Here is an 18060-nt window from a genome sequence, read left to right on the forward strand (position 1 = left end):
TTAGGAGACAGTCTCAGAGAGATGTAGACATGTTTAGGAGACAGTCTCAGAGAGATGTAGACATGTTTAGGAGACAGTCTCAGTCTCAGAGAGACGTAGACATGTTTAGGAGACAGTCTCAGAAAGATGTAGACATGTATAGCATGAGCTTGGTTTGGTCTGTGTTTCAAATATGTTGGTGTGTGTGCTGCGTGTGTATGTGTGTGTGGTTGTGTGTGTATGTGTGTGTGTGTGTGTGTGCCTCTCACACACTACAACCTACCGGAAGGTGGCGTCCACGGACACATCCAGGACCACGGAGGTGGTCAGGAACTGGTCCGAGCCCTGCGTGACCACGCCAGGCACGCCGGTGACCGTGAGGTTGACCATGGGGTTCATACGGTCGACCGTCACGTTGAAGTGGTCCGTCAGGTTGCTCACATGGTTCATCGCCGTCACCTGTAGGATAGGAAATTGATTGGTTGATTGATTGATAGCTACTTCGATATTGAGGTTTCTGCATTGTGATGTATTTACACGGCAACATTCTACGGCAGCCATCTTAACTCCCCATTGACATTACATGGGGAATATTTAAACAATGCTATGTAACGGAATGTCTACAACATTCTACGGCAGCCATCTTAACTCCCCATTAACATTACATGGGGAATATTTAAACAATGCTATGTAACGGAATGTCTACAACATTCTACGGCAGCCATCTTAACTCCCCATTGACAATACATGGGGAATATTTAAACAATGCTATGTAACGGAATGTCTACAACATTCTACGGCAGCCATCTTAACTCCCCATTAACATTACATGGGGAATATTTAAACAATGCTATGTAACGGAATGTCTACAACATTCTACGGCAGCCATCTTAACTCCCCATTAACATTACATGGGGAATATTTAAACAATGCTATGTAACGGAATGTCTACAACATTCTACGGCAGCCATCTTAACTCCCCATTGACAATACATGGGGAATATTTAAACAATGCTATGTAACGGAATGTCTACAACATTCTAAAAGTTGGCCCAACTGTCCACATATCTCTCTCTGTTTCTACCTAATCCCAGCGGGTGTCTGTTCCATATGGCTGGTGGACATGGGGGTGAGAGCTCCCCCTTATCTGTTGATTAATTGATGGATTGATTGTGTTTATTGTCCTTTATGAGGGACAGCTTTCACAGGGTCCTATGTTACACACATCAAGATACTAACAGCAAAACTGGGGGGTTCTAAATATAGTATATCTTCCTCTACTGCACATATGTCAGAGTCAAGGCCCGCGGGCCACATCCGGCCCGCGAGAAGGTTTTTTACGGCCCCTGGGATGATCTTGATTTATTATTAGAACCGGCCCGCAGACCGCAGCAAGCCGGCAGCCCGCAGATCTTTTACACGCACCAATACTACATTTCCCACAATGCAACGGTGACGCACCGAGCAGTAGGCTGCTTCATTTCAATATTTATTGGCACAGCAGTCGTCAGCATCACAGTAAAATTAACTTTCAGATACCCATCAAAAATGGCAAAACGGAAGGTGGACACTGAGAACCGGGGTTTCAAACAAGGTGGGAGTCGGAGTATATGTTCACGGAGGTAGCTGGAAAACCTGTGTGTCTTCTGTGTGGAGAAAGTGTGGCGGTACTGAAAGAGTATAATCTGAGACGACATTATGAAACGAAACACGCGGACAAAAACAAGAATATGGATATGGAACAAAGGCTACAAAAGGCAGAGGAATTAAAACGAGGCATGTTACTTCTCCTTAAACAAAGTGTTGTTTTTGATTAATAGATTTTTGCACTTTATTTTATTGTATTTCAATCCAATTATATTTTAAAAATATTTCAGTTGAGTGGATGATAGAAAATTGCTATTATTGTTTTTTTCTTTGAAGTAAATTTAGCCCACTTTTTGCTAAAATAGAAAATATAGGCTACTGATGGTGCCTTGAATACCGGTTTCTTTCATTTAATGTTCATGTTATGGGGATTTTTATATAAAGGAAATTTGTCTTTTGTGTCTGTTGAAAATTAAAGATTACTGACAGAGCCATAAGAAAATATTGCTTTATTTATCTGATCATATTGGAATATATTTGTTAGGTTTTCAGTAGGTTCAATTAGGTTCACTAGACTATATGCGTCATTTAAAAAATTTTCAATGAACATTCGAACAGTCCGGCCCTCGGCTTGTAGCTAAATTTTTTATTTGGCCCTCCGTCCATTTGACTTTGACACCCCTGCTCTACTGTCCCAGTCCCTATACAGAGTTCTAACCAGTCTTCATCTACTGTCCCAGTCCCTATACAGAGTTCTAACCAGTCTTCTTCTACTGTCTCTATACAGAGTTCTAACCAGTCTTCCTCTAACTGTCCCTATACAGAGTTCTCACCAGTCTTCCTCTACTGTCCCTATACAGAGTTCTAACCAGTCTTCATCTACAGTCTCTATACAGAGTTCTAACTAGTCTTCCTCTACTGTCCCTATACAGAGTTCTAACCAGTCTTCATCTACTGTCTCTATACAGAGTTCTAACTAGTCTTCCTCTACTGTCCCTATACAGAGTTCTAACCAGTCTTCATCTACTGTCCCTATACAGAGTTCTAACCAGTCTTCATCTACTGTCCCAGTCACTATACAGAGTTCTAACCAGTCTTCATCTCCTGTCCCAGTCCCTATACAGAGTTCTCACCAGTCTTCATCTACTGTCCCTATACAGAGTTCTAACCAGTCTTCATCTACTGTCCCAATCCCTATACAGAGTTCTAACCAGTCTTCATCTACTGTCCCAGTCCCTATACAGAGTTCTAACCAGTCTTCATCTACTGTCCCAATCCCTATACAGAGTTCTAACCAGTCTTCATCTACTGTCCCAGTCCCTATACAGAGTTCTAACCAGTCTTCATCTACTGTCCCAATCCCTATACAGAGTTCTAACCAGTCTTCATCTACTGTCCCAGTCCCTATACAGAGTTCTAACCAGTCTTCATCTCCTGTCCCAGTCCCTATACTGAGATCCAACCAGTCTTCCTCTGATTCAAACCACACGTGACCGCCCTCCTTGACAACGTACCAACCAATTGAGCTCTACAAAAAGGTACCAATTGGATAATTCCATGGGTACATTTCAAGCTTACGGCACGTTCTTCATCACTCTGTTATGACTCTGTTATGACTCTGTTGACTCTCTGTTGACTCTGTTATGACTCTGTTATGACTCTGCTGACTCTCTGTTGACTCTGTTATGACTCTGTTATGACTCTGGTATGACTCTGTTGACTCTGTTATGACTCTGTTGACACTGTTATGACTCTGTTGACTCTGTTATGACTCTGTTGACTCTGTTATGACTCTGTTATGACTCTGTTGACTCTGTTATGACACTGCTTTGACTCGGTTGACACTGTTATGACTCTGTTATAACTCTGTTATGACTCTGTTATGACTCAGTTGACTCTGTTATGACTCTACTTTGACTCGGTTGACTCTGTTATGACACTGTTATGACTCTGTTATAACTCTGTTATGACACTGTTATGACTCTGTTATGACACTGTTATGACTCTGATTTGACTCGGTTGGCTTTGTTAACACTCTGTTATGAAGGCTAGATTTCCCCATCACATTTCTGAGGTAGAGATGTCCCATAACTACAGATGTAGGATTTGAACTCTTTGTATTTGTATGCTGGTGTTGCACAGAAGTGGTGGATGAGTTGGTGGGGAGTGTCCTCCAAAAGCAATAGTACATGGATATCAAAGATCAAAGTAGCTGGACACTCGCTTAGCTTTACCACCTAGCTTAGCTTTACCACCTAGCTTAGCTTTACCACCTAGCTTAGCATTACCACCTAGCTTAGCTTTACCACCTAGCTTAGCTTTACCACCTAGCTTAGCTTTACTACCTAGCTTAGCTTTACCACCAAGCTTAGCTTTACCACCTAGCTTAGCTTTACCACCTAGCTTAGCTTTACCACCTAGCTTAGCTTTACCACCTAGCTTAGCTTTACCACCTAGCTTAGCTTTACTACCTAGCTTAGCTTTACCACCAAGCTTAGCTTTACCACCTAGCTTAGCTTTTCCACCAAGCTTTAACCAACACCAAACCAGCATCAACCAAGGCAGAGGCCCATATCAGTGTCATCTATGTTGTATTGTGTGTATGTGTGTGTATGTGTGTGTGTGTGTGTGTGTGTGTGTGTGTGTGTGTGTGTGTGTGTGTGTGTGTGTGTGTGTGTGTGTGTGTGTGTGTGTGTGTGTGTGTGTGTGTGTGTCTCACCGATAGTTTGTAGACAGCTGGGTTCTGGTATATGATGTTCAGCACGGTGTTGTAGTAGGTGAAGTAGGGCTTATCATCCACCGTCCATTTAAAGGTTGGGCTGGAACCTCCCTCTACAGCACCAGTATAGCTCTGGAACACACAGAGAGGAGATCACACACACACACACACACACACACACACACACACACACAGAGGAGATAACACACACAGAGAGGAGATAACACACACACAGAGAGGAGATAACACACACACAGAGAAGAGATAACACACACACACACAGAGAGGAGATAACACACATACAGAGAAGAGATAACACACACACAGAGGAGATAACACACACACAGAGGAGATAACACACACACAGAGAGGAGATAACACACACACAGAGGAGATAACACACACACAGAGGAGATAAGACATGCACACAGAGAGGAGATAACACACACACAGAGAGGAGATAACACACACACAGAGAGGAGATAACACACACACACACACCCACCAAAACACACACACTCCCCGAAAACACCCCCAACACAAACACCCCCAACACACCCCCAACACACACACCCCCAACACACACACCCCCAACACACCCCCAACACACACACCCCCAACACACACACCCCCAACACAAACACCCCCAACACACCCCCAACACACACAACACAAACACCCCCAACACACACATTGAACTCACCACGACTGACTCCATGAGGACTCTGTGTCTGGGATGAGGCTGGACCACCAGACCTCTCAGAGGTTCCTCCACCCCCACCAACAGGCTGAGACTGGCCTCCGTCACCTCGCTGTGGACACACACACACACACACACACACACACACACACACACACACACACACACACACACACACACACACACACGTGATGAGCAACATTGAGACTTGAAGACTTGTGTTAGCTTCCCAACAGACTAATATACTGGCTATACAATCACACTGTGATATACTGTATGTGATATACTGTATGTAGATATACTGTATGTGATATACTGTATGTAGATATACTGTATGTAGATATACTGTATGTAGATATACTGTATGTGATATACTGTATGTGATATACTGTATGTAGATATACTGTATGTGATATACTGTATGTGATATACTGTATGTAGATATACTGTATGTGATATACTGTATGTGATATACTGTATGTAGATATACTGTATGTGATATACTGTATGTGATATACTGTATGTAGATATACTGTATGTGATATACTGTATGTAGATATACTGTATGTGATATACTGTATGTGATATACTGTATGTAGATATACTGTATGTGATATACTGTATGTAGATATACTGTATGTGATATACTGTATGTGATATACTGTATGTGATATACTGTATGTAGATATACTGTATGTGATATACTGTATGTAGATATACTGTATGTAGATATACTGTATGTGATATACTGTATGTGATATACTGTATGTATATATACTGTATGTGATATATTGTATGTGATATACTGTATGTGATATACTGTATGTGATATACTGTCTGTAGGGATACTGTATGTGATATACTGTATGTGATATACTGTATGTAGGGATACTGTATGTGATATACTGTATGTAGATATACTGTATGTGATATACTGTATGTGATATACTGTATGTAGATATACTGTATGTGATATACTGTATGTGATATACTGTATGTGATATACTGTATGTAGGGATACTGTATGTAGATATACTGTATGTGATATACTGTATGTGATATACTGTCTGTAGGGATACTGTTTGTGATATACTGTATGTGATATACTGTATGTAGGGATACTGTATGTGATATACTGTATGTGATATACTGTATGAATATATACTGTATGTGATATACTGTATGTGATATACTGTATGTGATATACTGTATGTAGGGATACTGTATGTGATATACTGTATGTGATATACTGTATGTATGGATACTGTATGTGATATATTGTATGTAGTTATACTGTATGTAGGTATACTGTATGTGATATACTGTATGTGATATGCTGTATGTAGATATACTGTATGTGATATACTGCATGTAGATATACTGTATGTAGATATACTGTATGTGATATACTGTATGTAGATATACTGTATGTGATATACTGTATGTAGATATACTGTATGTAGATATACTGTATGTGATATACTGTATGTAGGGATACTGTATGTGATATACTGCATGTAGATATACTGTATGTAGATATACTGTATGTGATATACTGTATGTAGATATACTGTATGTGATATACTGTATGTAGATATACTGTATGTAGATATACTGTATGTGATATACTGTATGTAGATATACTGTATGTAGATATACTGTATGTAGATATACTGTATGTAGATATACTGTATGTGATATACTGTATGTAGATATACTGTATGTAGATATACTGTATGTAGATATACTGTATGTGATATACTGTATGTAGATATACTGTATGTAGGGATACTGTATGTGATATACTGCATGTAGATATACTGTATGTAGATATACTGTATGTGATATACTGTATGTAGATATACTGTATGTGATATACTGTATGTAGATATACTGTATGTAGATATACTGTATGTGATATACTGTATGTAGATATACTGTATGTAGATATACTGTATGTAGATATACTGTATGTGATATACTGTATGTAGATATACTGTATGTGATATACTGTATGTAGATATACTGTATGTAGATATACTCTTATTGAAAAGGGTTCCAGAAGGGTTCGATGCTGTCCCCATAGCAGAACCCTTTTTGGTTCCAGGTAGAACCCTTTTTGTTTCCAGGGTAGAACCATTTTGGGTTCCATGTAGAACCCTTTGTGGACCATGGAACCAAAGGGTTCTCCTATTGGGACAGCCGAAGATCCCTTTCATGTTCTAGAACGCAGCTTTGTTTCAGTGTAGGGACGTATAGAACCAGAGATATCTGACCTGTGTGCTGACAGATTCACCACCACCGGCCCCCTCTCCTCCCCGAGCCCCAGATCTATCACCGCAAACAGACTGTGGCTCTGGTTCCCCCCGCCTCTCCCTGGTTCTCCTGCCCTGCCTGCCCCTCTACACTCCCCCACAGTGGGCAGGAAGTCAGGGGGGCAGTGGTTCTGGAAGAGGACACTCTGGTTGCTTCCCTGCCAGTGGACTTTGGCTCCGTACTGGGAGTGGACTCGGAGCAGGACCACCGCCTGGTTGGGTCTGGATCACAATCACAATCATTTGTATTTGCCAAGTACATTATTTCACATGTACCAGGAATTTGACCAGGTGAAAGGGTACTGATAATATCTTACAATAAACAGAATATCCAATCCAATACAACGCAACACAACACAACACAATACAACGCAACACAACGCAACGCAACACAACACAACGCAACACAACACAACGCAACACAACACAACGCAACACAACACAACACAACGCAACGCAACACATTACCTGAAGTAGTAGGTTCCGTTCTGAGAGGGGGGGTGGAGGACGGTGAGGCCCAAGGGAGGGACCACGCGGATGGGACATGACGCCATGACGGGAAAGGCAGGGTCGTCGGAGGTCACCTCCAGGCTATAGAGCCCCGGCTGGGGGAGGCCGGAGGAGAGCTGGGACCCCTGTAGCTGGGTCTCACTATGCCCAACGTAGAGCACCCTGATCGGGCAGACCACGTCCGCAGCCCAGACTCCTCCTCGAACATCCTCCAGGGTTATTTCAACGCTCTGGTCCAGGTCCACGGAACCTTCCGATTGGTTGGAGTTGGCCCACAGCCAGTCAGATTGGTTGAGGGCCAGGATTGGCTGTCGCCACGGCGACTGGGGTGAAGGGTCGCAGCGGAGCATGGAGGCGGGGCCGGCGTCGTGCTGCAGGCCGATGATGTCGCCGGGGGAGACCAGCAGGTCCTCGACGCGCTCCCTCACCTGAGGGGGAAGGAGAGGAGGAGGGTTTGTTTTAAAAGTACTAGTTGCCTTTGTTGTGTGTAGTTGTGTGTATCACTGTAGGTGTTTTGTTCTTTCATCATTGTGTGTGTGTGTGTGTGTGTGTGTGTGTGTGTGTGTGTGTGTGTGTGTGTGTGTGTGTGTGCGTGTGTGTGTGTGTGTGTGTGCGTGCGTGTGTGTGTGTGTGCGTGTGTCTGCCCATCCACTCACCAGTATGTGTGCAACAGGTCCAGCAGGCAGTGTAACCACCACCTCATCCACCAGGCTGTAGCTGGGACGCAGCGCCCCGGGTGGCAGAGTGTCTGCCTGGGTACAGTTGGCACAGGATCCAGGGTGGCAGGGGCTGGCTAGGGGCAGGCAGCGGCCCAGGAAGGGGCACCACTGCTCGGGAGGAGGGCAGGACGTGGATGGTAAAGGGGTGGAGGTGCTGGGCTCCATGGAGACACACATAGCCACAGGATGACATAGGAGACCACCGCATCCTGGAGGGAGGAGAGTCGGGGTCGTCATGATAGAAACATCATCATGACAGAAACATCATCATGACAGAAACATCATGACAGAAACATCATCATGATAGAAACATCATCATGACAGAAACATCATGACAGAAACATCATCATGACAGAAACATCATCATGACAGAAACATCATCATGACAGAAACATCATCATGATAGAAACATCATCATGACAGAAACATCATCATGACAGAAACATCATCATGATAGAAACATCATCATGAAAGAAACATCATCATGACAGAAACATCATGACAGAAACATCATCATGACAGAAACATCATCATGACAGAAACATCATCATGACAGAAACATCATCATGACAGAAACATCATCATGACAGAAACATCATGACAGAAACATCATCATGACAGAAACATCATCATGACAGAAACATCATAATGACAGAAACATCATGACAGAAACATCATCATGACAGAAACATCATCATGACAGAAACATCATGACAGAAACATCATGACAGAAACATCATCATGACAGAAACATCATCATGACAGAAACATCATCATGACAGAAACATCATGACAGAAACATCATCATGACAGAATCATCATGACAGAAACATCATCATGACAGAAACATCATGACAGAAACATCATCATGACAGAAACATCATTATGACAGAATCATCATGACAGAAACATCATCATGACAGAAACATCATGACAGAAACATCATCATGACAGAAACATCATCATGACAGAATCATCATGACAGAAACATCATCATGACAGAATCATCATGACAGAAACATCATCATGACAGAAACATCATGACAGAAACATCATCATGACAGAAACATCATCATGACAGAATCATCATGACAGAAACATCATGACAGAAACATCATCATGACAGAAACATCATCATGACAGAAACATCATGACAGAAACATCATCATGACAGAAACATCATCATGAATGAAACATCATGACAGAAACATCATCATGACAGAAACATCATGACAGAAACATCATCATGACAGAAACATCATGACAGAAACATCCCGTGCTTAATTTGAGCCAGAACAGGATCCGGTACCTCTACGTTCTGGACTGTTTTGTTCCAGAACCTATTTGGCTGGATCAGGCACCTCTACGTTTTGGACTGTTTTGTTCCAGAACCTATTTGGCTGGATCAGGTACCTCTACGTTTTGGACTGTTTTGTTCCAGAACCTATTTGGCTGGATCAGGCACCTCTACGTTTTGGACTGTTTTGTTCCAGAACCTATTTGGCTGGATCAGGTACCTCTACGTTTTGGACTGTTTTGTTCCAGAACCTATTTGGCTGGATCAGGCACCTCTACGTTTTGGACTGTTTTGTTCCAGAACCTATTTGGCTGGATCAGGCACCTCTACGTTTTGGACTGTTTTGTTCCAGAACCTATTTGGCTGGATCAGGCACCTCTACGTTTGGACTGTTTTGTTCCAGAACCTATTTGGCTGGATCAGGCACCTCTACGTTTTGGACTGTTTTGTTCCAGAACCTATTTGGCTGGATCAGGCACCTCTACGTTTTGGACTGTTTTGTTCCAGAACCTATTTGGCTGGATCAGGCACCTCTACGTTTTGGACTGTTTTGTTCCAGAACCTATTTGGCTGGATGGGTATCAGGGACTGTTTTGTTCCAGAACCTCTGGATCAGGTTCTGGACTGTTTTGTTCCAGAACCTATTTGGCTGGATCAGGTACCTCTACGTTTTGGACTGTTTTGTTCCAGAACCTATTTGGCTGGATCAGGTACCTCTACGTTCTGGACTGTTTTGTTCCAGAACCTATTTGGCTGGATCAGGTACCTCTACGTTTTGGACTGTTTTGTTCCAGAACCTATTTGGCTGGATCAGGTACCTCTACGTTCTGGACTGTTTTGTTCCAGAACCTATTTGGCTGGATCAGGTACCTCTACGTTTTGGACTGTTTTGTTCCAGAACCTATTTGGCTGGATCAGGTACCTCTACGTTTTGGACTGTTTTGTTCCAGAACCTATTTGGCTGGATCAGGTACCTCTACGTTTTGGACTGTTTTGTTCCAGAACCTATTTGGCTGGATCAGGTACCTCTACGTTTTGGACTGTTTTGTTCCAGAACCTTTTGTTCCATTTGGCTGGATCAGGTACCTCTACGTTTTGGACTGTTTTGTTCCAGAACCTATTTGGCTGGATCAGGTACCTCTACGTTTTGGACTGTTTTGTTCCAGAACCTATTTGGCTGGATCAGGTACCTCTTTTTGGACTGTTTTGTTCCAGAACCTATTTGGCTGGATCAGGTACCTCTACGTTTTGGACTGTTTTGTTCCAGAACCTATTTGGCTGGATCAGGTACCTCTGTTTTGGACTGTTTTGTTCCAGAACCTATTTGGCTGGATCAGGTACCTCTACGTTTTGGACTGTTTTGTTCCAGAACCTATTTGGCTGGATCAGGTACCTCTACGTTTTGGACTGTTTTGTTCCAGAACCTATTTGGCTGGATCAGGTACCTCTACGTTTTGGACTGTTTTGTTCCAGAACCTATTTGGCTGGATCAGGTACCTCTACGTTTTGGACTGTTTTGTTCCAGAACCTATTTGGCTGGATCAGGTACCTCTACGTTTTGGACTGTTTTGTTCCAGAACCTATTTGGCTGGATCAGGTACCTCTACGTTTTGGACTGTTTTGGATTCCAGAACCTATTTGGATCAGGATCAGGTGTTTTGTTCCAGAACCTCTGGATCAGTTTTGGGACTGTTTTGTTCCAGAACCTATTTGGCTGGATCAGGTACCTCTACGTTTTGGACTGTTTTGTTCCAGAACCTATTTGGCTGGATCAGGTACCTCTACGTTTTGGACTGTTTTGTTCCAGAACCTATTTGGCTGGATCAGGTACCTCTTGGACTGTTTTGTTCCAGAACCTATTTGGCTGGATCAGGTACCTCTACGTTTTGGACTGTTTTGTTCCAGAACCTATTTGGCTGGATCAGGTACCTCTACGTTTTGGACTGTTTTGTTCCAGAACCTATTTGGCTGGATCAGATCAGGTAGAACCTCTACGTTTTGGACTGTTTTGTTCCAGAACCTATTTGGCTGGATCAGGTACCTGTTTTGTTCCAGAACCTATTTGGCTGGATCAGGTACCTCTACGGGACTGTTTTGTTCCAGAACCTATTTGGCTGGATCAGGTACCTCTACGTTTTGGACTGTTTTGTTCCAGAACCTATTTGGCTGGATCAGGTACCTCTACGTTTTGGACTGTTTTGTTCCAGAACCTATTTGGCTGGATTTGTTTTGGACTGTTTTGTTCCAGAACCTATTTGGCTGGATCAGGTACCTCTACGTTTTGGACTGTTTTGTTCCAGAACCTATTTGGCTGGATCAGGTACCTCTACGTTTTGGACTGTTTTGTTCCAGAACCTATTTGGCTGGATCAGGTACCTCTACGTTCTGGACTGTTTTGTTCCAGAACCTATTTGGCTGGATCAGGTACCTCTACGTTTTGGACTGTTTTGTTCCAGAACCTATTTGGCTGGATCAGGTACCTCTACGTTTTGGACTGTTTTGTTCCAGAACCTATTTGGCTGGATCAGGTACCTCTACGTTTTGGACTGTTTTGTTCCAGAACCTATTTGGCTGGATCAGGTACCTCTACGTTTTGGACTGTTTTGTTCCAGAACCTATTTGGCTGGATCAGGTACCTTTGGACTGTTTTGTTCCAGAACCTATTTGTTTTTTGGACTGTTTTGTTCCAGAACCTATTTGGCTGGATCAGGTACCTCTACGTTTTGGACTGTTTTGTTCCAGACTGTTTTGTTCCAGAACCTATTTGGCTGGATCAGGTACCTCTCGTTTTGGACTGTTTTGTTCCAGTTTTGGATCAGGTACCTCGTTTTGGACTGTTTTGTTCCAGAACCTATTTGGCTGGATCAGGTACCTCTACGTTTTGGACTGTTTTGTTCCAGAACCTATTTGGCTGGATCAGGTACCTCTACGTTTTGGACTGTTTTGTTCCAGAACCTATTTGGCTGGATCAGGTACCTCTACGTTTTGGACTGTTTTGTTCCAGAACCTATTTGGCTGGATCAGGTACCTCTCGTTTTGGACTGTTTTGTTCCAGAACCTATTTGGCTGGATCAGGTACCTCTACGTTTTGACTGTTTTGTTCCAGAACCTATTTGGCTGGATCAGGTACCTCTACGTTTTGGACTGTTTTGTTCCAGAACCTTTGGCTGGATTTGGCTGGATCAGGATACCTCTACGTTTTGGACTGTTTTGTTCCAGAACCTATTTGGCTGGATCAGGTACAGGGACTGTTTTGTTCCAGAACCTATTTGGCTGGATCAGGTACCTCGTTTTGGACTGTTTTGTTCCAGAACCTATTTGGCTGGATCAGGTACCTCTACGTTTTGGACTGTTTTGTTCCAGAACCTATTTGGCTGGATCAGGTACCTCTACGTTTTGGACTGTTTTGTTCCAGAACCTATTTGGCTGGATCAGGTACCTCTACGTTTTGGACTGTTTTGTTCCAGAACCTATTTGGCTGGATCAGGTACCTCTACGTTTTGGACTGTTTTGTTCCAGAACCTATTTGGCTGGATCAGGTACCTCTACGTTTTGGACTGTTTTGTTCCAGAACCTATTTGGCTGGATTTCTACGTTTTGGACTGTTTTGTTCCAGAACCTATTTGGCTGGATCAGGTACCTCTTTGGACGTTTTGGACTGTTTTGTTCCAGAACCTATTTGGCTGGATCAGGTACCTCTACGTTTTGGACTGTTTTGTTCCAGAACCTATTTGGCTGGATCAGGTACCTCTTTTGGACGTTTTGGACTGTTTTGTTCCAGAACCTATTTGGCTGGATCAGGTACCTCTACGTTTTGGACTGTTTTGTTCCAGAACCTATTTGGCTGGATCAGGTACCTCTACGTTTTGGACTGTTTTGTTCCAGAACCTATTTGGCTGGATCAGGTACCTCTACGTTTTGGACTGTTTTGTTCCAGAACCTATTTGGCTGGATCAGGTACCTCTACGTTTTGGACTGTTTTGTTCCAGAACCTATTTGGCTGGATCAGGTACCTCTACGTTTTGGACTGTTTTGTTCCAGAACCTATTTGGCTGGATCAGGTACCTCTACGTTTTGGACTGTTTTGTTCCAGAACCTATTTGGCTGGATCAGGTACCTCTGTTTTGTTCCAGAACCTATTTGGCTGGATCAGGTACCTGGGACTGTTTTGTTCCAGAACCTATTTGGCTGGATCAGGTACCTCTACGTTTTGGACTGTTTTGTTCCAGAACCTATTTGGCTGGATCAGGTACCTCTACGTTTTGGACTGTTTTGTTCCAGAACCTATTTGGCTGGATCACCTACTGTTTTGTTCCAGAACCTATTTGGCTGGATCAGGTACCTCTACGTTTTGGACTGTTTTGTTCCAGAACCTATTTGGCTGGATCAGGTACCTTTTGGATGTTTTGTTCCAGAACCTGGCTGGATCAGGTACCTCTACGTTTTGGACTGTTTTGTTCCAGAACCTATTTGGCTGGATCAGGTACCTCTACGTTTTGGACTGTTTTGTTCCAGAACCTATTTGGCTGGATCAGGTACCTCTACGTTTTGGACTGTTTTGTTCCAGAACCTATTTGGCTGGATCAGGTACCTCTACGTTTTGGACTGTTTTGTTCCAGAACCTATTTGGCTGGATCAGGTACCTCTACGTTTTGGACTGTTTTGTTCCAGAACCTATTTGGCTGGATCAGGTACCTCTACGTTTTGGACTGTTTTGTTCCAGAACCTATTTGGCTGGATCAGGTACCTCTACGTTTTGGACTGTTTTGTTCCAGAACCTATTTGGCTGGATCAGGTACCTCTACGTTTTGGACTGTTTTGTTCCAGAACCTATTTGGCTGGATCAGGTACCTCTACGTTTTGGACTGTTTTGTTCCAGAACCTATTTGGCTGGATCAGGTACCTCTACGTTTTGGACTGTTTTGTTCCAGAACCTATTTGGCTGGATCAGGTACCTCTACGTTTTGGACTGTTTTGTTCCAGAACCTATTTGGCTGGATCAGGTACCTCTACGTTTTGGACTGTTTTGTTCCAGAACCTATTTGGCTGGATCAGGTACCTCTACGTTTTGGACTGTTTTGTTCCAGAACCTATTTGGCTGGATCAGGTACCTCTACGTTTTGGACTGTTTTGTTCCAGAACCTATTTGGCTGGATCAGGTACCTCTACGTTTTGGACTGTTTTGTTCCAGAACCTATTTGGCTGGATCAGGTACCTCTACGTTTTGGACTGTTTTGTTCCAGAACCTATTTGGCTGGATCAGGTACCTCTACGTTTTGGACTGTTTTGTTCCAGAACCTATTTGGCTGGATCAGGTACCTCTACGTTTTGGACTGTTTTGTTCCAGAACCTATTTGGCTGGATCAGGTACCTCTACGTTTTGGACTGTTTTGTTCCAGAACCTATTTGGCTGGATCAGGTACCTCTACGTTTTGGACTGTTTTGTTCCAGAACCTATTTGGCTGGATCAGGTACCTCTACGTTTTGGACTGTTTTGTTCCAGAACCTATTTGGCTGGATCAGGTACCTCTACGTTTTGGACTGTTTTGTTCCAGAACCTATTTGGCTGGATCAGGTACCTCTACGTTTTGGACTGTTTTGTTCCAGAACCTATTTGGCTGGATCAGGTACCTCTACGTTTTGGACTGTTTTGTTCCAGAACCTATTTGGCTGGATCAGGTACCTCTACGTTTTGGACTGTTTTGTTCCAGAACCTATTTGGCTGGATCAGGTACCTCTACGTTTTGGACTGTTTTGTTCCAGAACCTATTTGGCTGGATCAGGTACCTCTACGTTTTGGACTGTTTTGTTCCAGAACCTATTTGGCTGGATCAGGTACCTCTACGTTTTGGACTGTTTTGTTCCAGAACCTGTTTTGTTCCAGAACCTATTTGGCTGGATCAGGTACCTCTACGTTTTGGACTGTTTTGTTCCAGAACCTATTTGGCTGGATCAGGTACCTCTACGTTTTGGACTGTTTTGTTCCAGAACCTATTTGGCTGTTTTGTTCCAGATCAGGTACCTCTACGTTTTGGACTGTTTTGTTCCAGAACCTATTTGGCTGGATCAGGTACCTCTACGTTTTGGACTGTTTTGTTCCAGAACCTATTTGGCTGGATCAGGTACCTCTACGTTTTGGACTGTTTTGTTCCAGAACCTATTTGGCTGGATCAGGTACCTCTACGTTTTGGACTGTTTTGTTCCAGAACCTATTTGGCTGGATCAGGTACCTCTACGTTTTGGACTGTTTTGTTCCAGAACCTATTTGGCTGGATCAGGTACCTCTACGTTTTGGACTGTTTTGTTCCAGAACCTATTTGGCTGGATCAGGTACCTCTACGTTTTGGACTGTTTTGTTCCAGAACCTATTTGGCTGGATCAGGTACCTCTTTTGGACTGTTTTGTTCCACGTTTTGGACTGTTTTGTTCCAGAACCTATTTGGCTGGATCAGGTACCTCTACGTTTTGGACTGTTTTGTTCCAGAACCTATTTGGCTGGATCAGGTACCTCTACGTTTTGGACTGTTTTGTTCCAGAACCTATTTGGCTGGATCAGGTACCTCTACGTTTTGGACTGTTTTGTTCCAGAACCTATTTGGCTGGATCAGGTACCTCTACGTTTTGGACTGTTTTGTTCCAGAACCTATTTGGCTGGATCAGGTACCTCGTTTTGGACTGTTTTGTTCCAGAACCTATTTGGCTGGATCAGGTACCTCTACGTTTTGGACTGTTTTGTTCCAGAACCTATTTGGCTGGATCAGGTACCTCTACGTTTTGGACTGTTTTGTTCCAGAACCTATTTGGCTGGATCAGGTACCTCTACGTTTTGGACTGTTTTGTTCCAGAACCTATTTGGCTGGATCAGGTACCTCTACGTTTTGGACTGTTTTGTTCCAGAACCTATTTGGCTGGATCAGGTACCTCTTTGGACTGTTTTGTTCCAGAACCTATTTGGCTGGATTACCTCTACGTTTTGGACTGTTTTGTTCCAGAACCTATTTGGCTGGATCAGGATCAGGTACCTCTACGTTTTGGAGGTACCTCTACGTTTTGGACTGTTTTGTTCCAGAACCTATTTGGCTGGATCAGGTACCTCTACGTTTTGGACTGTTTTGTTCCAGAACCTATTTGGCTGGATCAGGTACCTCTACGTTTTGGACTGTTTTGTTCCAGAACCTATTTGGCTGGATCAGGTACCTCTACGTTTGGACTGTTTTGTTCCAGAACCTATTTGGCTGGATCAGGTACCTCTACGTTTTGGACTGTTTTGTTCCAGAACCTATTTGGCTGGATCAGGTACCTCTACGTTTTGGACTGTTTTGTTCCAGAACCTATTTGGCTGGATCAGGTACCTCTACGTTTTGGACTGTTTTGTTCCAGAACCTATTTGGCTGGATCAGGTACCTCTACGTTTTGGACTGTTTTGTTCCAGAACCTATTTGGCTGGATCAGGTACCTCTACGTTTTGGACTGTTTTGTTCCAGAACCTATTTGGCTGGATCAGGTACCTCTACGTTTTGGACTGTTTTGTTCCAGAACCTATTTGGCTGGATCAGGTACCTCTACGTTTTGGACTGTTTTGTTCCAGAACCTATTTGGCTGGATCAGGTACCTCTACGTTTTGGACTGTTTTGTTCCAGAACCTATTTGGCTGGATCAGGTACCTCTACGTTTTGGACTGTTTTGTTCCAGAACCTATTTGGCTGGATCAGGTACCTCTACGTTTTGGACTGTTTTGTTCCAGAACCTATTTGGCTGGATCAGGTACCTCTACGTTTTGGACTGTTTTGTTCCAGAACCTATTTGGCTGGATCAGGTACCTTTTTGGACTGTTTTGTTCCAGAACCTATTTGGCTGGATCAGGTACCTCTACGTTTTGGACTGTTTTGTTCCAGAACCTATTTGGCTGGATCAGGTACCTCTACGTTTTGGACTGTTTTGTTCCAGAACCTATTTGGCTGGATCAGGTACCTCTCGTTTTGGACTGTTTTGTTCCAGAACCTATTTGGCTGGATCAGGTACCTCTACGTTTTGGACTGTTTTGTTCCAGAACCTATTTGGCTGGATCAGGTACCTCTACGTTTTGGACTGTTTTGTTCCAGAACCTATTTGGCTGGATCAGGTACCTCTGGACGTTTTGGACTGTTTTGTTCCAGAACCTATTTGGCTGGATCAGGTACCTCTACGTTTTGGACTGTTTTGTTCCAGAACCTATTTGGCTGGATCACTGTTTT

The 18060-nt window shown here is 43.2% G+C and overlaps 1 protein-coding gene across 1 annotated transcript in view; it reads right to left on the reverse strand.

Moving 5' to 3' along the window:
* The window catches only part of LOC135528248 (polycystin-1-like), a 143441-nt gene that overhangs the window by 9926 nt on the left and 115455 nt on the right, over nt 1-18060 (reverse strand). The window contains exons 13-18 of the mRNA XM_064957204.1: nt 8467-8738; nt 7769-8238; nt 7262-7522; nt 4989-5097; nt 4286-4417; nt 263-438 (exon numbers count right to left, since the gene is read on the reverse strand). Coding sequence (XP_064813276.1) covers nt 263-438; nt 4286-4417; nt 4989-5097; nt 7262-7522; nt 7769-8238; nt 8467-8738 — 1420 coding nt within the window. The remainder of the gene's footprint in view (nt 1-262; nt 439-4285; nt 4418-4988; nt 5098-7261; nt 7523-7768; nt 8239-8466; nt 8739-18060) is intronic.

The sequence above is a fragment of the Oncorhynchus masou genome, chromosome 5 (assembly GCF_036934945.1).
Source record: "Oncorhynchus masou masou isolate Uvic2021 chromosome 5, UVic_Omas_1.1, whole genome shotgun sequence".
Lineage (NCBI taxonomy): Eukaryota > Metazoa > Chordata > Actinopteri > Salmoniformes > Salmonidae > Oncorhynchus > Oncorhynchus masou.